The sequence below is a fragment of the Corylus avellana genome, chromosome 1 (assembly GCF_965113065.1).
Source record: "Corylus avellana chromosome 1, dhCorAvel1.hap1.2, whole genome shotgun sequence".
Taxonomy (NCBI): Eukaryota; Viridiplantae; Streptophyta; class Magnoliopsida; order Fagales; family Betulaceae; genus Corylus; species Corylus avellana.
In genome coordinates this window covers 3,549,704-3,566,123 of record NC_142490.1, presented here as the reverse complement: position 1 = coordinate 3,566,123, position 16,420 = coordinate 3,549,704, and the positions used below count along the sequence as shown (strand labels likewise).

General features: G+C 36.8%; 3 protein-coding genes across 6 annotated transcripts; 2 read left to right on the top strand and 1 right to left on the bottom strand.

Annotated features, from left to right (window-relative positions):
• Positions 1 to 1,981: 1,981 nt before the first annotated feature.
• On the top strand, positions 1,982 to 4,049 carry LOC132172021 (putative glycerol-3-phosphate acyltransferase 2). Its single transcript, XM_059583442.2, has 2 exons — positions 1,982 to 2,719; positions 3,032 to 4,049. The coding sequence occupies exons 1-2, from the start codon at positions 2,000 to 2,002 to the stop codon at positions 3,887 to 3,889; spliced, it is 1,578 nt and encodes a 525-aa protein (XP_059439425.2). The 5' UTR covers positions 1,982 to 1,999; the 3' UTR covers positions 3,890 to 4,049.
• A 2,908-nt stretch (positions 4,050 to 6,957) lies between these two features.
• On the top strand, positions 6,958 to 11,975 carry LOC132171197 (uncharacterized). Of its 2 annotated transcripts, none has more exons than XM_059582452.2 (4): positions 6,958 to 7,162; positions 8,543 to 8,671; positions 9,896 to 10,044; positions 11,548 to 11,975. In XM_059582452.2, the coding sequence occupies exons 2-4, from the start codon at positions 8,563 to 8,565 to the stop codon at positions 11,623 to 11,625; spliced, it is 336 nt and encodes a 111-aa protein (XP_059438435.1). In that variant the 5' UTR covers positions 6,958 to 7,162; positions 8,543 to 8,562; the 3' UTR covers positions 11,626 to 11,975. The 2 variants fall into 2 exon arrangements, with proteins under 2 accessions (XP_059438435.1, XP_059438436.1); XM_059582453.2 differs by lacking the exon at positions 6,958 to 7,162 and adding an exon at positions 7,169 to 7,482.
• A 105-nt stretch (positions 11,976 to 12,080) lies between these two features.
• On the bottom strand, positions 12,081 to 15,578 carry LOC132171196 (uncharacterized). 3 transcript variants are annotated; one of them, XM_059582451.2, is made up of 5 exons: positions 15,479 to 15,577; positions 14,134 to 15,052; positions 13,495 to 13,552; positions 12,340 to 12,632; positions 12,081 to 12,169 (listed from the first exon to the last, which is right to left on the bottom strand). In XM_059582451.2, exons 2-3 carry the CDS (start codon positions 14,666 to 14,668, stop codon positions 13,530 to 13,532), a joined length of 558 nt encoding a protein of 185 aa, XP_059438434.1. In that variant the 5' UTR covers positions 14,669 to 15,052; positions 15,479 to 15,577; the 3' UTR covers positions 12,081 to 12,169; positions 12,340 to 12,632; positions 13,495 to 13,529. The 3 variants fall into 3 exon arrangements, with proteins under 3 accessions (XP_059438434.1, XP_059438433.1, XP_059438432.1); XM_059582450.2 differs by having other exon boundaries at positions 13,485 to 13,552; positions 15,479 to 15,575; XM_059582449.2 differs by lacking the exon at positions 13,495 to 13,552 and having other exon boundaries at positions 15,479 to 15,578.
• Positions 15,579 to 16,420: the final 842 nt, after the last annotated feature.

Genomic DNA, 16,420 nt, shown 5'->3' with positions numbered 1-16,420 from the left:
GGTTGGGTCAGTGGCGGAATCAAGAATTTATTCTTGCAGTAAGGGTGTAAATAAAATAATAAAATATAGTGATAATTTTTTTTGTTCTCTTTATATATTATATTTTTATTATAATATGGTAAATACAATTAAAAATATAAATTATAACACAATATGTGTATCACAAAAAGCATATCTATGAGACTTCATAAATATATGTCAAATTGATATATCAGTTAACATGTAGGCACTAGTACAAAAATAAAGAAAAATACAAAATGTCTAAAATTGCATTCAACGTGATCTTAGAGAAACAAAATCATCAAATATCAAATCTGAATTAAAGCTTTCGAAAATTTCTCTTTCAATGTAGACAAGTAAATTATCCGCAAGAAATTCATTCTCCATTTTGTTACGAAGTCTTGTTTAACAATCTACAAAGCTAAGAATGCTCGTTCGGTAGTTGATGAACAAAGAATTTAGAATGAGATGTATGCAAAACCATAAATTTAAAAGACTTAAAGTTTTCCTTCTTGTTAATATCTTGATGTGATCATGGGAAAACCCAAACAATAGGAGTAGGGGGCACTGGGGTAGGCAACAGCGGCAAGTGAATAAAAGAGAGAGAGGTTTTTTTTTTTTTTTTTTTAGGTTTGGACTTTGGAGGGGCTGGGCTATGGGCTGTGCTAATTTGGAGGGGCTAGGCTATGGGCTGTGCTGGCTGGTCAATATTTGAAATAAAAATATAGGATTTTTATTTTTATTTTTTATTTTTAAATAAAAATAAAGCAGGGTGTCCTTGTGAGTAGATCCGCCCCAGGGTTTGGTGGTGGTTTGGCTATCTTTGAAATAGAATAAGGATGGCTGAACACTTTGTGATACACCACCCTCGAAACTCAAATGCGGGGTAGTTCAACTATCTCTAAACACAACAGGGGGTGACCAAACCATCTCCACAAAACACACACAGAGGTTGTGAGGGTGGTTTAGCCGCTCTCCAACTAGTCAAGACAAGGGGTGACCAAACCAGCCACCATTTGTTTTTAATTATTTTTAGGATTTTTTTTTTTCTTAGAAAGTTCAAGTCAAAAAATTTCAGGTGTAGCACATTTACAATATTTTCCGTTATTTTAACGCCAAATGCTAATGGCAAGTGCAACATATAATGGCGTGGTAGTTAAAAAAGATAAGTGTCATAGTTTAGGGTCCAAAAAGCAACTTCAGGAGCTACAAACTACTTACCAAACCCTAAGGGAATGATCTGAAACCACCACCCATGTTAGGTGGAACTTCAAGCTAACCATGCCTACACTACATATGGTGCCTATAAACATGCCAATTAGGTGAATTTGATAAGACATCTCTCCCACGTATGTCCCTACTTGAATTGGAAACATGTTTAGCATGAGTCTTAGTTGCGATTGAGACTTTGTCAAGATCAATTTACTATGGAAAAATACCATACGCTCTCATTCTCATATTGTTAAGCGCCATAGTAGTAAAAATTACTATTAGATTTAGATCTAATGATTATTTTCACTGCTAAGTGAGAGAGTGTGCACTCGAAAGTGTGTGTAGCATTTCTCGTACGGAGAAATGAGAGGTTTGAATTCAGAACCTTAACTTTGATATGATATTAAATAATTATTTATTTCAAAAGTTTAAGTGAATAAGTAATGATAAATTTAATTATTTAATTAATATTATGTTAACATGCATATTGTTGAGGAGAGAAACACCAAGGGGAGTCAACAAGAGTAAATTAATATATATATTAGGACACCACTTCTAGCTCAAAAATTTAAGCTAATGAGCTTAGGTCCACATATGTATATTAACTACTCACAAGTGTATACATAACATATATGGTTAAATGTGTTAAAATAGGTAGATCACACCACATAATGTAGGTGTTACCTATGTTATTTTGTGAAGTGTTGAACATTTTTCTCACTATTTACTAACAAATGAAGGCTCTATAAAAAGCTCATCAATGTTGTTAAACGATAAGCACCAGGAAATGGCTGGAGAAATTTTCAATCTGAAAGCTCTTTTCTTCCTGCTCAAACATTTGCTCAGAAGAACAGGGAACCAACTCAATCTCCAAGGGAAGCTTAGTAATGTCCACATATCCCACTTGAATTTTCAGAAGTACTCTTATCTTGCCAATAGATGGGAGGAGCTTCAAAACCAGCCTTTGTTATTTCATGTGGAGGGAGCACTTTTGAAATCATCATCTCTCTTTCCTTACTTCATGCTGGTGGCCTTTGAAGCTGGAGGGCCCATAAGAGCTCTTATTCTGTTTCTTTTGTATCCTTTTGTAAAATTGTTTAGTTTGGTAGATGAAGAGCTGGGGCTGAAGATTCTGGTTTTTGTATGTTTTGTGGGGATTAGAAAGGACAGTTTTAGAGCTGGAAGAGCTGTGTTGCCGAAGTTTTTCTTAGAGGATGTTGGGTATGAATGCTTTGATATTGTGATGAGATGTGGGAGAAGAGTAGGAGTCACTAATTTGCCTAGTGTAATGGTGGATGATTTTCTGAGAGAATACATGGGAGTTGAGGCTGTTTTGGGGAGAGAGTTGAAGGTAGTTTATGGGTTTTTTGTGGGTTTGATGGAGGAAAAGAAGCCAGCTAAGATCGTTTTGAACGAGATCTTTGGGGAAGAAAAAGGTGGTGCTAATGTGGTGGGTATTGGTTCCTATAAGATGCCTCTTGAAGACCAACTTTTTTCTCATTGCAAGGTTGAAATCCCTCCTCTCTGTCTCTCTCCGCGTGTGTTTTTTTTAATAACTGGTTCGCCCCGACTAGATTTCATGACACTGTGCAAAGGCAAAGCGTCATTTCATACAAGTCGGGTAAAGCTCAAGCTTTCACCAGAGAACATGACCCTAAAAAATTGTTTAGGGAGGTCAAACTTTAGATATGATACTTCAGGAGACAATTGGGCCAAATGACTTACCATCCGAACCAACCCCTTAGATTTGTGTGTGTGTGTGTTTGCATGTGTGTGTGTTTCTAACAACCATTTCAGTAATTTGTGTTGCACCATGCAGGTAATTTGCTTGGTAAGTGAGGCTGAGAAGAAGAATTGGCAAGTCCTTCCAAGGGAGAAATATCCAAAGCCATTGATCTTCCATGATGGAAGATTGGCTTTTCGGCCAACTCCACTTGCCTTTTTAGTCATGTTAATGTGGGCACCATTAGGCTTTTTCCTTTTCATGATCAGAGCCACTGTTGCAATTCTCCTCCCTTATAAGATATCTGTCCCAATCTTTGCCTTAATTGGGTTGAGAGGAACTCTCTCAAGGCCAAGCTCCTCTAATGAAGAAAAATCAAGGGGCATACTTTATGTCTGCAACCACAGAACTCTGCTGGATCCAATCTATGTTTCAATTGCTCTCATGAAACCAGTTTCTGCAGCCATATACAGCGTAAGCAGGATTACCGAGAGGTTCGCACCGATCAAGACAATTCGATTAACAAGAAACAAGGAGGAAGATTCAAAGAAGATGGAGGAGCAGCTGAGCCAAGGGAGCCTTGTGGTTTGTCCAGAAGGAACCACTTGCAGGGAGCCTTATCTGCTTCGTTTTAGTCCTCTGTTTGCAGAGACAACTGATGAGATAGTTCCCATTGCCGTGGATATTCAGACCAGCATGTTCTATGGAACAACGGCTAGTGGTCTTAAATTCTTAGACCCTGTATTCCTGCTCATGAATCCAACTACCCACTACAGCATCAACATTCTTGAGAAGTTATCAAGAGGTTTTACATGTGGGGTTGGAGGAAAATCCAAGTTTGAAGTAGCCAATTATTTGCAGGCAATGATTGCTGAAGCCTTGGGATTTGAGTGCACCAATTTTACAAGGAAAGACAAGTACATGATCTTGGCAGGCAATGAAGGGAAAATATAGTTGGCAAGGACAACCGGTTAGCATTTGTCTATGATTGTTCTTGATGATTAATATTTTCTGTTATTATTTGAAGATCATTCCAAAAGAAGAACTCGATCTCACAGAATTCTATATCAGTGCCTTATTATCTATGAGAAACACTTTAAATTTTCTGTTTCAACACTTGGATTTACTTCTCTCTCTCTGCTTTCCCTTTGTATAAAATGAAATGAGGTCTTGTTTTATTTTTTAATGACGTTGAATCATTCAAGGCAAGACCACTTCGTAACCCATTACTGTAGGGTAAACTCCAGATACACCACCTCGCTCGCAAGAGCCGTATATCGAGATCATCAACCAAACAAGTCGATCATTCAAGGTAATTTTCGGGGGCAAAAATGAAGTCTTACTATCTATGAGAAACTCTTTTAACATTTGCTGTTTCTACACTTGGAGGTACTTCTGTCTATATATCTCCTTTATGTAATACCCTTTTAAAGGCGTTTTGAAGGTTGGTAGAAACCAAAAATGTTTGCATTACATTTTCGTCACCAAAAATCTTTCAAATAAGATGCTTGTAACTTACCACTTTCGTAACTTTGCTGTTGACCATCACAAGTTATTTCTTTCCAACAGATCCCTCTCTTCCATTTAGGGTGGCCACACCGCCACTTTAATAGATATGTATATTTTTAAATAATAAGTTAATGATGCAGGAGAATCCGCCAATGCAGAGTTATCAGATATTGAATTAATGTTGCTAAAATAATATCTTGACAAAGAATATGAGCGCAAGAATTAGCAGAATTAAGTGTAATTGGGGCAATATCGCACCATGTGCAGTAAATTAGGTATAACTTTGACTATAAGTATCGAAATCACACATAATTCTCCCGTCTATAAAGCTCTTTTCGGAGCGTAAGTCATTGGCATCAGGTTGCTCAGTAAGTGTTGTTTTCGGGCTAAAAATCTACAGTTTTCCCACATGAATAACTCTTTGAAGTTATTTTTTTGTCATTTTGAGAAATATTTATTTTCTCGTTTTGGTAGGAATTTTATTACCATATTTCACCAAAATTTTTGTTGAATCCTTATTTTGATTTTATATAATAATTATAATTTTGTTGTTTTTAGCAAAAATTCAGGTTTCCTCACCTATTTTAACCTAACTTGTGGGCTTAATTCAGTACTTCAATTGGAGAATAATCTTTCTTCATATTCAAAGTAATCATCTTTTTCCTTGGGGTGGGTAGAGTTTTTTTTTACCATATTTTTTTTTTCTCTTCCTCTTCATGAGATTCCTTTCAACTTCAATTGACAGTTTCACATTAATAGCCTACGATGTCAGAACCATTCTTGTCATTTACGACTTCAGTTGGTATCAAAGTTTAGCATCTTCTTAGGATTGATGTTCATTAGTTTTCATGGTTGGTGTTCATGATTGTGGTTGGCATGGATAGGTTTCGAATGAGAAATTTCCTACCACGAACGCAGTGCGTAAAACATGACCATGGAAGACTTGCAAAGTCAACCAAGCGTATGGAAACGCAAAACATGGATGATCACGAGATAGATGATTGCTAATTGGCGGGTATGCCAAGTCTTTTTAACGGTAGGTCCAAGCGTTTTAATGGGTAGGTCAAGCATTTTAATCGAATTGGGCCAAACAATTAAAGTTTGGCCATACTTAAATATACGTGTATCTCTTAATGTGAATAATTTAAAGGATTGGGAGGGACCAATGCCATGACCCAAACCAACCCCCATTCTGCTTTGTCTAGTGAAAAACTAGTCAATTTCTTGGAATCATCTAGTCTTCTTTCCGGTATATGGGATTATCCTTCTTAGTTTTGCCCTGCAAATTCAAGAAAATTAGGAAGCATATTACACAGCCTGATAGCAGCAGCAAATTGCACTAGTTTTATAATTTTTATTTTTATTTTTATTATAATATATTTATTCCGTTTTTTATTTTGGGGAAACTTAAGAAAGCCCCTCTGAACTTCCAGCCGTTTTGACATACCCTTTCTGAATTTTCAAAACTCTCACTTAGGCCCCCTGAACTTTGGTTTTCTCTCACTTTGGACCATTTTAACGTTAAAGTCAAACAATTTGACTTTTTATACCCATTTTGCCCTTCCCTAAAACTACGTCGTTTTGTGTCCTAAAATTACAACACCTACCCAGCCCAAAACTACATCGTTTTATGCATTAATTATTATTATTATTATTTAAAAAAAAAGCAAAATTAAAAATAAAATTAAAAATTAAAAATTAAAAAAAGAAAAAAGGAGGGAAATCGGGGGTGGCTTCAACCACCCCCTGGCCGATCTGGGGGTGGTCCGGCCACCCCCTTGGCCAAAAAAATATATATATATGGGGTGGCCGAAACCACCAGCCACCCCCTGGCCGATCTGAGGGTGGTCGAACCACTCCCATCCACCCCCTTGGCCAAAAAAAAAAATATATATATGGGGTGGCCGAAACCACCCCCAGCCCTTTGGGGGTGGTCCGGCCACCCCAAATGCACCCCATCCCCCTTCCTCCCCCCCCCCCCCCCCCCCCCCCCCTGTTTTTTTTTTTTTTTGGCCTTTTGGGGGTGGCCGGACCACCCCCTTGGCCAAAAATGGGGTGGTTCGGCCACCCCATTTTGGCCAAGGGGTTGGTTGAAGCCACCCCGGTTTTTTTTTTTTTTTCCTTTTTTTTTGGCTTTTTAAAAAAAAATAAAAATTAATGCTTAAAACGACGTCGTTTTGGGCTGTGTAAGTGTTGTAATTTTAAGACACAAAACGACGTAGTTTTGGGGAAGGGTAAAATGTGTATAAAACATCCAAAACAACGTAGTTTAATGTTAAAATGGTCCAAAGTGAGAGAAAACCAAAGTTCAGGAGGCCTAAATGAGAGTTTTGAAAATTCAGTAAGGGTTTTTCAAATTAGCTAGAAGTTCAGGGGGGTTTTCTAAAGTTTCCCCTTTTATTTTTTTATTTTTTATTTGGTTCGACTTAAAACATTTTTGTTTTTATTTTTTGTTATTTTTCGATGTTTAGTAAAACTAAAATTCTTTAATCATGCAAATGGTTTCTTTTTATTTCCGTAAACGATTTTCCCCCCTCACAGTCGAGCTGCTCATCCCTCACACACACCCGACCTTCTTCTTCTTCTCGCTCAACTTCAAAGTCTCCTTCTCTCTCTCTCTCTCTCTCGCATACTCCTATCTCTCGGTACTCTCGTCTCTCTCCGGATTAGGCTTCTGATTTTCCCTTCGCCGTCGCCGTTGGGGTTATCGCATCTCAGGTACTCCCGTCTCTCCCGCAGCCCATTCTCGTACTTCTCTCTATATTTATGCTATTCTCTATCTCTCTCTCGCTTCGATTTTTCTCACTTTCACTCTCACCGATTTCTCTCTCTGAGATCGATTTCTCTATGTTTTTGGATTCCGGTTTTTGGGCATTCCATATTTATGAGTAAAAAGGGGTATTTCGAACGTACCGTAAGCGAGGGGGGATTTGTGGGTGTGGTTTTGATTCAGCCTTCGTTTTGAAAGTAATCTGTATTGTATTGAGTCTGGAACATCAGTGGTTTTTTGCCTAACACTAGCAGAAATTAAAACTCAGGTATTTGTAATGACAGTAAGATTAGTTGGATTGATTAGAGAATTGACAATTTGCTATGTATGTGGATGTGTTGGCATTAGAATTGTTAAAAAACGAATGATGTTTTTTCTGTTCTTTGGGTGCTCCTAAATCCTTTGAACTTGATCATTAATGGAAAACATGCAAGACGGTTTGAGGAAGCCAAGTGTTAAGGATGTCAGCTATGTTTGAGGAAAAAATGGACCTAATTTTGGTATTGTCCTAACACCTCAGGTTTTGGATAATCAAATCATTGACCCAGTTAATGGAATCATGGGGCTTGGAGTCTTGAATCAGGTTTAGGCCTATGGGATGAAAGATTGGCATCAAGGATTATTCCAAATGCCCGGGACCTTACTGTCATTCGTGGTAGCTGTTTATTGAGCACTTTTATAATATAGGAAAATTTGACAAATAGTCTCTTTCTCCTCATAAGAGGCATATTAAGCTAACTTTAATTTCACATGGCGGGATATTGACCGCCAAAAAATTTGAAGCAGCTGGTAAGAGCTTCCAATTGCTAAGCAGCCTAAGCACTAGTATGATTTATATATTTTGTGTTGCTTTTAGTTTTTGTTTAGGAAATAGAGAAATTTGATGGGATCATTCGTGTCTTGAGTTCAAATTTGATGGGATCATGGTTAGCCAATATGTATATACTTTAATTAAACATAATTTTTAGGTTGATTTTTTTAGTTGCTTTATATTAATATTTTTATGCTGTGAATAAAAATTGATATTTATAGGTTAATATGATTGAATGCAAATATAAGAAATATTTTCTGATTTTTTGTATGAGCCAAATGCCAGAAAATGTTTTCAGCAAAATCTTTTATCTGAAAAATGATTTCACTGAAAACATTTTCTAATAGAAAACATTTTACACCGAAACAAACGGAGCCTAAGTTAAACTATCTATCTTTTATAAAATCCAGACATTAAACGGTAGACCGTTCACATATAGAAGGGCCATTAAATTCAGCAGTTTTCATCTGCCTAGATTTGAGCTTGTGACTCTGTTTTGTGTTGTGCTTCGGAGTAGACTAGTGCAGGTGGAAGACGATGGCGTGGAGGCAGATATTCTTCAAAACAAGGGTGATTTCAATGTCACAGCAGCCACATCCAACTCCTGGGTTCTCTAGATTCTTCTCCAAATCATCACTATATGTAGGTAAGGTTTTTCTGAGGGTTTAACACACTATCCATTACACAATTTTCTCTCTGTTTGGTTTCCAAGAAAGAAAATATTGGGTTGTGTAGTTTGTGCTGTTTAAGCCAAATTGCTGTGTGAGGCTTTAAGGATGAACATTTTGATTTGTTTTTGTTGTCAAGTTTTGTAATTTTGTTGTAGTTGCCAGGAAAGTTGAAGGAAAGATTGGAAAGGGAAAAGAGATTTTGGGTTTTGGGATTTGTGTTGTTTAGGTTATTGTAGAAATGAAAATGCAATTCCAGCCATGTAGGGTTCCTTGTGGGTTTTTGGGTTGTTGGGTTTTGGGTTCCGTGTCTGTTTTGGGCTGCTTTGTGTGTTTCCTTTGTTTTTCTTGCTTTTGTTTTTACTTGGTGTCCTTGTATATATTTCCGGGGTACTCATGGGTGCTTCACTCTTTTTTAATATACGCTTGATTACCTATCAAAAGTAATGCTACTCAGCCAAATGGGTGTCTATGCCTAAGATTGACTGTTTTGATTTCTGTTGTATTTTCTAGTTTTGTTTGGTTGCTTAGAAAATTTTAAGAAAACGGAAAATAAATTCTGGGTATAATGATTTATGTTGTTTGGGCTCTTCCATAAATGAGAAACTTGCCTCTAGCATGCTAAATAGCTGTAAAAGGTAATATCAAGCCTTTTGATTTTTCTGTTGTGTTATGTATTCTTTACTTCCCTTTGGTTGCTCAGAAAATTGATTAGCATTTTAAAGAAAGAAAAGGATGGTCTTATGATCTTATGATTAATGTTGTTTAGGTTTTTCTAGTAATGAAAATTATACATCAACTGAGATAAATGGCTGTATGAGAGTAGAGCTTGGTGCCTACTGGGGTCTGATATTTGGACAATAGATACAACCTTTCATTCCCTTTCCTAGCAATCAAAGTGAGCATTGGCCTTTGGTTGGTTTCTGAGAATATATGAGGTTATGAGAAAAGAAGAAAGAAATTGAACATACTATTCTTTTTTATTTATTTGGGTTTCCTAAAATTTGAAAAATATTGCCTATATTAAGGGAAAATAGTTATATTTGGCTGAGATGGGGAGAAGTGTTATTTTCTCATGCCTCTAAATACAAATATTTGCATCAAGAAGTTGATAACTTTTTCTTTTATTTCCATCAGAGCAATTAGAGTTTTTAGTAAATTAGATATTACAATTGATTTTGAGGCTCTGGTTACTGTTGCAGAAAAGGTTGGCATACCAGAATTTTTGAAGGGAATAGGTAAAGGGGTCGAATCCCATGTGGCTAAGCTTGAATCTGAAATTGGTGACTTCCAGAAGCTGCTTGTCACTCGCACTCTGAGGCTCAAGAAACTTGGCATACCATGCCAACAGGTAACCACTACAAATTCTCTACTTTTCCCTGTCAAAGAATGTGTCTGCATGCATTCCTGTGTGAATATGAGTTTGAGTTTCATCATAATTGTGTTTTCTGATGTATTTGTTTGTTCAACTGTAACTTTGATGACTTGGGAATATCACTGTGAAGTTTGAATGCAGAAATTTATGGTTACTCTGTTAGTAATGTTACTTCTAAGTCAGCAAATAAGGTTTAACATATAAAAGAACAAGAAAGGTTATTCCTAAATTAACAAATTATCTTTTTTTCCTGCCATACATGCTTATCAAGCTGGAGCTTGCTTCTAAACTGAAACCTTACCTTTTTATGGCTTCAGTAGGCTGATATACTGCAAGGATGCTTCTAGTTTGGCCACAAATTATTTACTCTGATGCATAATTTTTGTCCGAAAGATTTTCTGTAATTGGTCCCCAAGAGAATAGCTATATTAGCTTGTTTTAATCAATGTAAAATCACAATGAACTATTTCTCGATTGTTTTCATGGTATTAGATTGGCAAAAGGATATAAAGGAACTGGTATAATCTTTGCTAAACTCCACTTTCACCATTGGAACATAATAATTAATAACTGTTTAAGATATTATTTTGCTATCTTTTTGATGAGTTGCTGAAGAGGATGGAGTATATGTTGGTAAAAATATAAGTTTGTTTCATTATCTCTATCTTTGAGTTACCTGCAACTAGTACTCCTCTATTGTCAACGAGAGTTTATGGGATTTTCATGTATGCAGCCAATTTTCTATTGCAGTTGCAACAACTGTTATCTTTCTGAATAATATATTTTTGCCTTAGATTTCATGCAAGTGTTATGGGTTATAGTGTTGATGGAGCATGTTGGTTTATCAATGGTAATAATTTCAATTTTGCTGCTGATTATTTTTCTTCAATTTATCTATTATGGTAACTTGATCTGCATTTAGTATGTATGTGGCTTTTGACTGAAATCTCAGCTTGACATTTGTCAGTGTGAAGTTTCACAAATTATCATGTCATCTAGATATGTTGGTATCATTTTTCTATCTCTGAATTATGAGGATCTGGTTGTCATTGATCCGTGGAATATAGGACCCCGTTTGTCTGCCAAAACTAAGGACTGCTTTATTTATGATGGTTTTGAAAATACAACTGTGGTGTTTTTGGTCCGGTATTGTTTCATCATATTCTGTGCTTATGGTTCTCTTATTAGATGCATATAACAACAGTATGGTCTATTACAGTGTACGACATTGAGTTAGTAGTAGTCACTAATAAATTCTTTTCCATAGATCTTATTCAAAACCTAATGGAATGGTGAACTAATTTCACAAAAGTATGGTATGATCAGGTCTCGTGTATATCTCTCATTTTCTAGCATTCTATGCTTACTTTTAGTCAGGATGAGAGGCTTTGTTAAATTTATGGAATGGTTTCATGACATTAGACATGATTACTCCACTTGAGCTTTCTTAAATTCTGACATTTGATTTTTGTGCTGCAGAGGAAGCTGATATTGAAATACGCCCACAAGTATAGGGTGGGACTATGGAGGCCTCGAGCTGAGCCTGTAAAATCCTAATTACTTATACGGTAGCTAGTCCTTTGAAGATTAAGACCAAGATGGTTTGTCTGCTGGAGATCATTACGGCTCGGTACTTGCACATGGAATTGTTTCAGTTTTGAGGAGTTTCATTGTCTTAATGTTTGTAGTTTCTTTGAACAATTTCACGGACGTACTGAACTTAGTTAAACGGCCTTGTTGCTGCTGCATGCTCCTTTTGTAGTGACTAGATTCTTGAATCATTTTTAGGTTTCTTTGATACCTACTGGGATAGCACTTATAAATTGTTTCCAAAACCCTTGGCATTTAACATGGTATGTGAAAGTGAAAATCATATTCTTTAATACATGATATGGTTTCTGATGCCATTACATTCTCTCGAGAGTGGACGACGGAAAACAAAAAAAATCCTCCTCCCTTCGGACATTGCATGTTCTGACTAGAATTCTTGTGAATTCGGTCCATATGAGATTAAGAACTCTGCCAGATGGACGCACATAGGCCGGTTTCAGCAATAGGCCGAAACAGGATTCAGAGCTCCAGCAAACCCTACCCGAAAGACCTATAGATGACCCACAGACATTGTTAGAGACTCCACCATCAAGTGGAAGTAAACAACGAATTTAGTAATTGCAGACATTTTTCTACATCATAAGACCTTACTCAAAATGAATTTAGTAATTGACGACATTTTTCTACATCAAAAGTTGTCATCGGAAGAGAGCAACATACTTGGGAAACTCAAAGAGTCAGTGAAGAGGTGTCAAAGTATTCCATTTGAATCACACCACCATATTGCCAGTGTTGCAGAATTTGGAAATTCCTCCTTCCAATTCCATGTCTCTGCCGCATGACAACAGCCTTTGGGCATCACATATCCACCTAAAATTGATACCATGTAATTGTTCTGCAAGCCTATGACCAGAATCCTTGAATGCAGCTCTGCCAGACTGCTGCACACAGGCCAATTTCAGCAAATAGGCCAAATCAGGATTCAGAGCTCCAGCAGACCCTGCTCAAAAGGCCTGTATCCACATACATTGTTAGAGACTCCACCATAAAGTAGAAGTAAACATTGTGTAGCACAAAACATAGCAGGACCCAAAGACCACAAAAGTTAAGATTTTTCTAAGAGGAAGATAACAAAATTTAGATTTTCTGCAAGTTTACAAAAGCTGAACAAAACTTAAGATTTTTCTGCAGCTGTATGAAATCGAACATACCAACTGCCGTTGATGCCCTTGGAGACCTACTCCAAGGATAAGTTACCTACTAATTGCAAATTTCTCATCCTTCAACAACATCCACTATTTGTAGAAAACAAGAACCAAACACCTGCTTTACATGAGTGCAAGACTCAGCATAAGATCTTACTCAAAATGAATTTATTAATTGCACAGGAATTTTTCTACATCAAAAGTTGTAATTGAAAGAGGGCAACATACGCAGGAAACCTATGGTCAGGTCAATTGGTTCACTTGCAGAAGGGTGTTCAAGTATTCCACTTGAATCACACCATCATCTACATATTGCACTCTCTGGAAATTTGTGGAGACTAAACCTTGATCATTCCCCGAGAGAGAGATAGAGAGAGAGAACATGAAGTGAATTCCGCCTTCTTAATTTTGTCATTGTTTGGTAAATCTCATTATTTTGTTTAAACCACATACATATATAATAAGAAAGCTACTTTTGCAGCTATCTAACAAAGATATTTGAAATAAGTAGCATTTCTACTTATCACTAGTAATCAAGTAATGGTGATGGTTGTATGAGATATCATCCAAACATGAAATCTAATAGTAAGACAAACTGGTTAGGCAACCCCAAATAACATAAGGGAGAAAAAGTATAAAAGGGTCAAGAAGCAGGTATACAGGAATCTACTTGGTGTAATTTGAGGATGAATGCTTCTAGACGCATCACACACGAGAACCCAAGAAACCTGAAAGTTGACAATAAGGAGAGACATCACAATACTTAAGGGAAGGCAAATATAAGCAAGGAAAAATACAAGTATATACACAGCCCTCATATTCCTTAAGTACTTGGAACCACCAGAAGTTTCTTGTTTATAACTTTTATATATACTTGCTAGGAATATTACCAATATCTTCCTTTGCAGTATTGTCAATCTTGTGCAGTAGAATAGCTTTTTATATGTCCATCCTCAATTCTAAGGATAGAATAGTATTACCCTATGGTAAAATTGGGATCACTACTTGAATTAAACAGCAAAAGCATCCTTGAACAGGAGATAAATAAAAAAGATAGAGAAACACGGGGATGTGTGTCCAATGTGCTAGCAGTGACAGGAAGAGTGAGCAGAGCACTTAAGTAAAACTAATATAATTGTGTTTATCTTCTCCTCCAAAACATTATCATGAAAATGCTATTAATAATGCTGATTCAGTGACGGCCTTTTATTACAGTGACATGAATAGCAAAAATAAATAAGTAAAATTCAATCATGGACAACCTAATAAATCTCCAAAGTGGTAACCGTTATTAGAGAGAGAACATTACCTTGGAAGATTATCACAAAGCAGAAGAGAATGGTGATTACAAACGCAATAAGGTTAGCATTTGAGGATGATGCCTTATCCGCTCTCTTTTTCTTCATCTCCTGCCTTTGTTCAATTCTTGCACGCCTTGATCTCGCAAGCTCAGAAATTTCTCTGACCAACTTTATATCGGCGGCATCCAATGATGGACTCTTAGGAGGACGGGGCGGTTTGGGAGGCTTCTTAGAACTCGTCTTTTTCCTCTTCTCTTTTTCCATTTCCATCTCCATCATACCCGCCGCTGCCTTTCCATCCACATTACCGATCAATATCTCCAAATTTTCACTATAGTGTAATACATTCTTGCTTGAACCTAATCCATCCATATCCCTCACTGATCTATCAAAACCAATTTTTCCACTCCTCAGCCTACCCAGCATTTTCCTTGCATGCTTACCACCTACATTCAAGTCTTTAACTCCATCATCTTCGCTTGTCGTCCCACCTCTTTCCAAATCAACAATTAAATCACTTTCCTCTGAATTACTATGATCCATTACAAACCGAATAGCCTCTTTAACTTTCCCTCCAACCTCTGATGTTAATAACCAAATGTTTACACGATAATAGACTCTCCAACATAATATACACAAACTTTCACAGAAGGATAGAAAAACCCACAAAACCTACAAAAATGGACCCTCCAACATAATATACCCAAACTTTCACAAACCCACAAAATATTTTCAGCTAACCAATTACTACAATCAAATTTAAGCTCATAGCTCAAGAAATTATGATCATGTAACCGTCAGAATCACAAGAGAACTATCAGTTTCTAACTTCATGATGTGTCATATAACAATTAAAGCTAAAAGGTTTTTTCTTTTTCCATCAAAATGACCTTCAAAAGTGATATTTCTCATTCCCATTCCTTCTTCCTGCAATTTAACGTGAAATCAAACAAAAAAGAAAAGAAAGTTATACCCATGAACAACTTTAAAAAAAAAAATCAATAAAAAAACATTTTACCAAAAATTAAAATTAATCACATTATAGTAATCAAAATCGTTTGGATGCAGAGAAAATGTAAGAAAATAATAATTTAGAAATTGTATGACAAATTCTCTGTTATAATGTAAGGAAACAAAAATCTGAGCCTACATGAGCCATCAAAAGTTGAAATGAGATCAAGAAGATGGGTTTTTCATTTTGGGGTAAAGCAAAAAACATAAACTCATAAGATTCAAATTTCAGAAAACAAATCATTTCCTTTGTTATCTGTTTCCTATGTTTTCTCGGCAGCCAAACAAAAAGGAAAAACAGAAGCATCCAACCAGGGTTACAATGACCATCGTAGAACGTACCATTTGTTGTCAGGACGAAAATGTTTGAGAGAGAGCCATTATTCTGAACGCAAAGAGCCCAACTGGGTTTCGTTCGTTAATGGTGAGTATATATAGCATCTGTGGCGGTCTGAAACTCATTTTCCATGATCATGATCCACGTGCCACGTGTTAGTACATGAATGTAAGACCCGTTTGTTTCGGCATAATTTTTTTTTTTTTTTGGTTAAAAACGACATTTGGATTTGTACAAATTTCTTACTATTCATTCAATCATACTAACTTATAAATATCAACTTTTATTTACAATATAAAAATATTAATATAAAATAACTACAATAAATCAACCTAAAATTATGCTTAATTAAAGTATACACTAACAACAATTATATATTTTATATATAATCCAAGGAATTGCAAAGAAAAAAAAAATGACAGAGAGGAGTTCGACGCCACAAAGAAACTGCAAGAGGGCCTGTAGCTTTAGTTGAATCTCCTTGGAATCCTCGCGTAGGCGAGCTAGCTCCTTGCCCTGGTGGTTGGACCTTCTAGCCTCATCCCAAGCTCCATCACCCCGTCACCCGCGCCAACGAGAAGCGACCGAGCCAATGCCTTCACCGAGTCTCCCAGAAGGTGGAGCGGATTTTGCTCACCCTAGTGAGAATCTCTACTAACCTCTTGAATGAGGTCGCTAGCAACAAGGGTAGGCAGAAGCCTCAGTCCATTAAGAAGTTTCACCACCTCTTGCCTCCTCTGGTAACCTCCATCAACTCTGTTGATCCTTCCATGCAGATGGGCACTACCTCGATCGTTCCCCCATGGTCCTTCTCACCAACCGTATGTCCTGCAACAACCGACCCAACTTCCCCCAAATCCGTCGATAGGACCGAGCTAACAAGATGCAAGCTTACAGAGTTGGTAGTTGAAGGGGCTGAGTCACAGTTGGGGCCGCTGTTTAGCCCA

Coding starts and splice junctions, on each gene's coding strand:
- LOC132172021 (XM_059583442.2), top strand. CDS start 2,000: ATGGCTGGAGAAATTTTCAATCTGAAAGCTCTTTTCTTCCTGCTCAAA. Junction 2,720..3,031: donor AACTTTTTTCTCATTGCAAG/GTTGAAATCCCT, acceptor TGCACCATGCAG/GTAATTTGCTTGGTAAGTGA.
- LOC132171197 (XM_059582452.2), top strand. CDS start 8,563: ATGGCGTGGAGGCAGATATTCTTCAAAACAAGGGTGATTTCAATGTCA. Junction 8,672..9,895: donor CAAATCATCACTATATGTAG/GTAAGGTTTTTC, acceptor TTACTGTTGCAG/AAAAGGTTGGCATACCAGAA. Junction 10,045..11,547: donor TTGGCATACCATGCCAACAG/GTAACCACTACA, acceptor TTTGTGCTGCAG/AGGAAGCTGATATTGAAATA.
- LOC132171196 (XM_059582449.2), bottom strand. CDS start 14,668: ATGGATCATAGTAATTCAGAGGAAAGTGATTTAATTGTTGATTTGGAA. Junction 12,633..14,133: donor CTTTGTGATAATCTTCCAAG/GTAATGTTCTCT, acceptor ATGTGGATACAG/GCCTTTTGAGCAGGGTCTGC.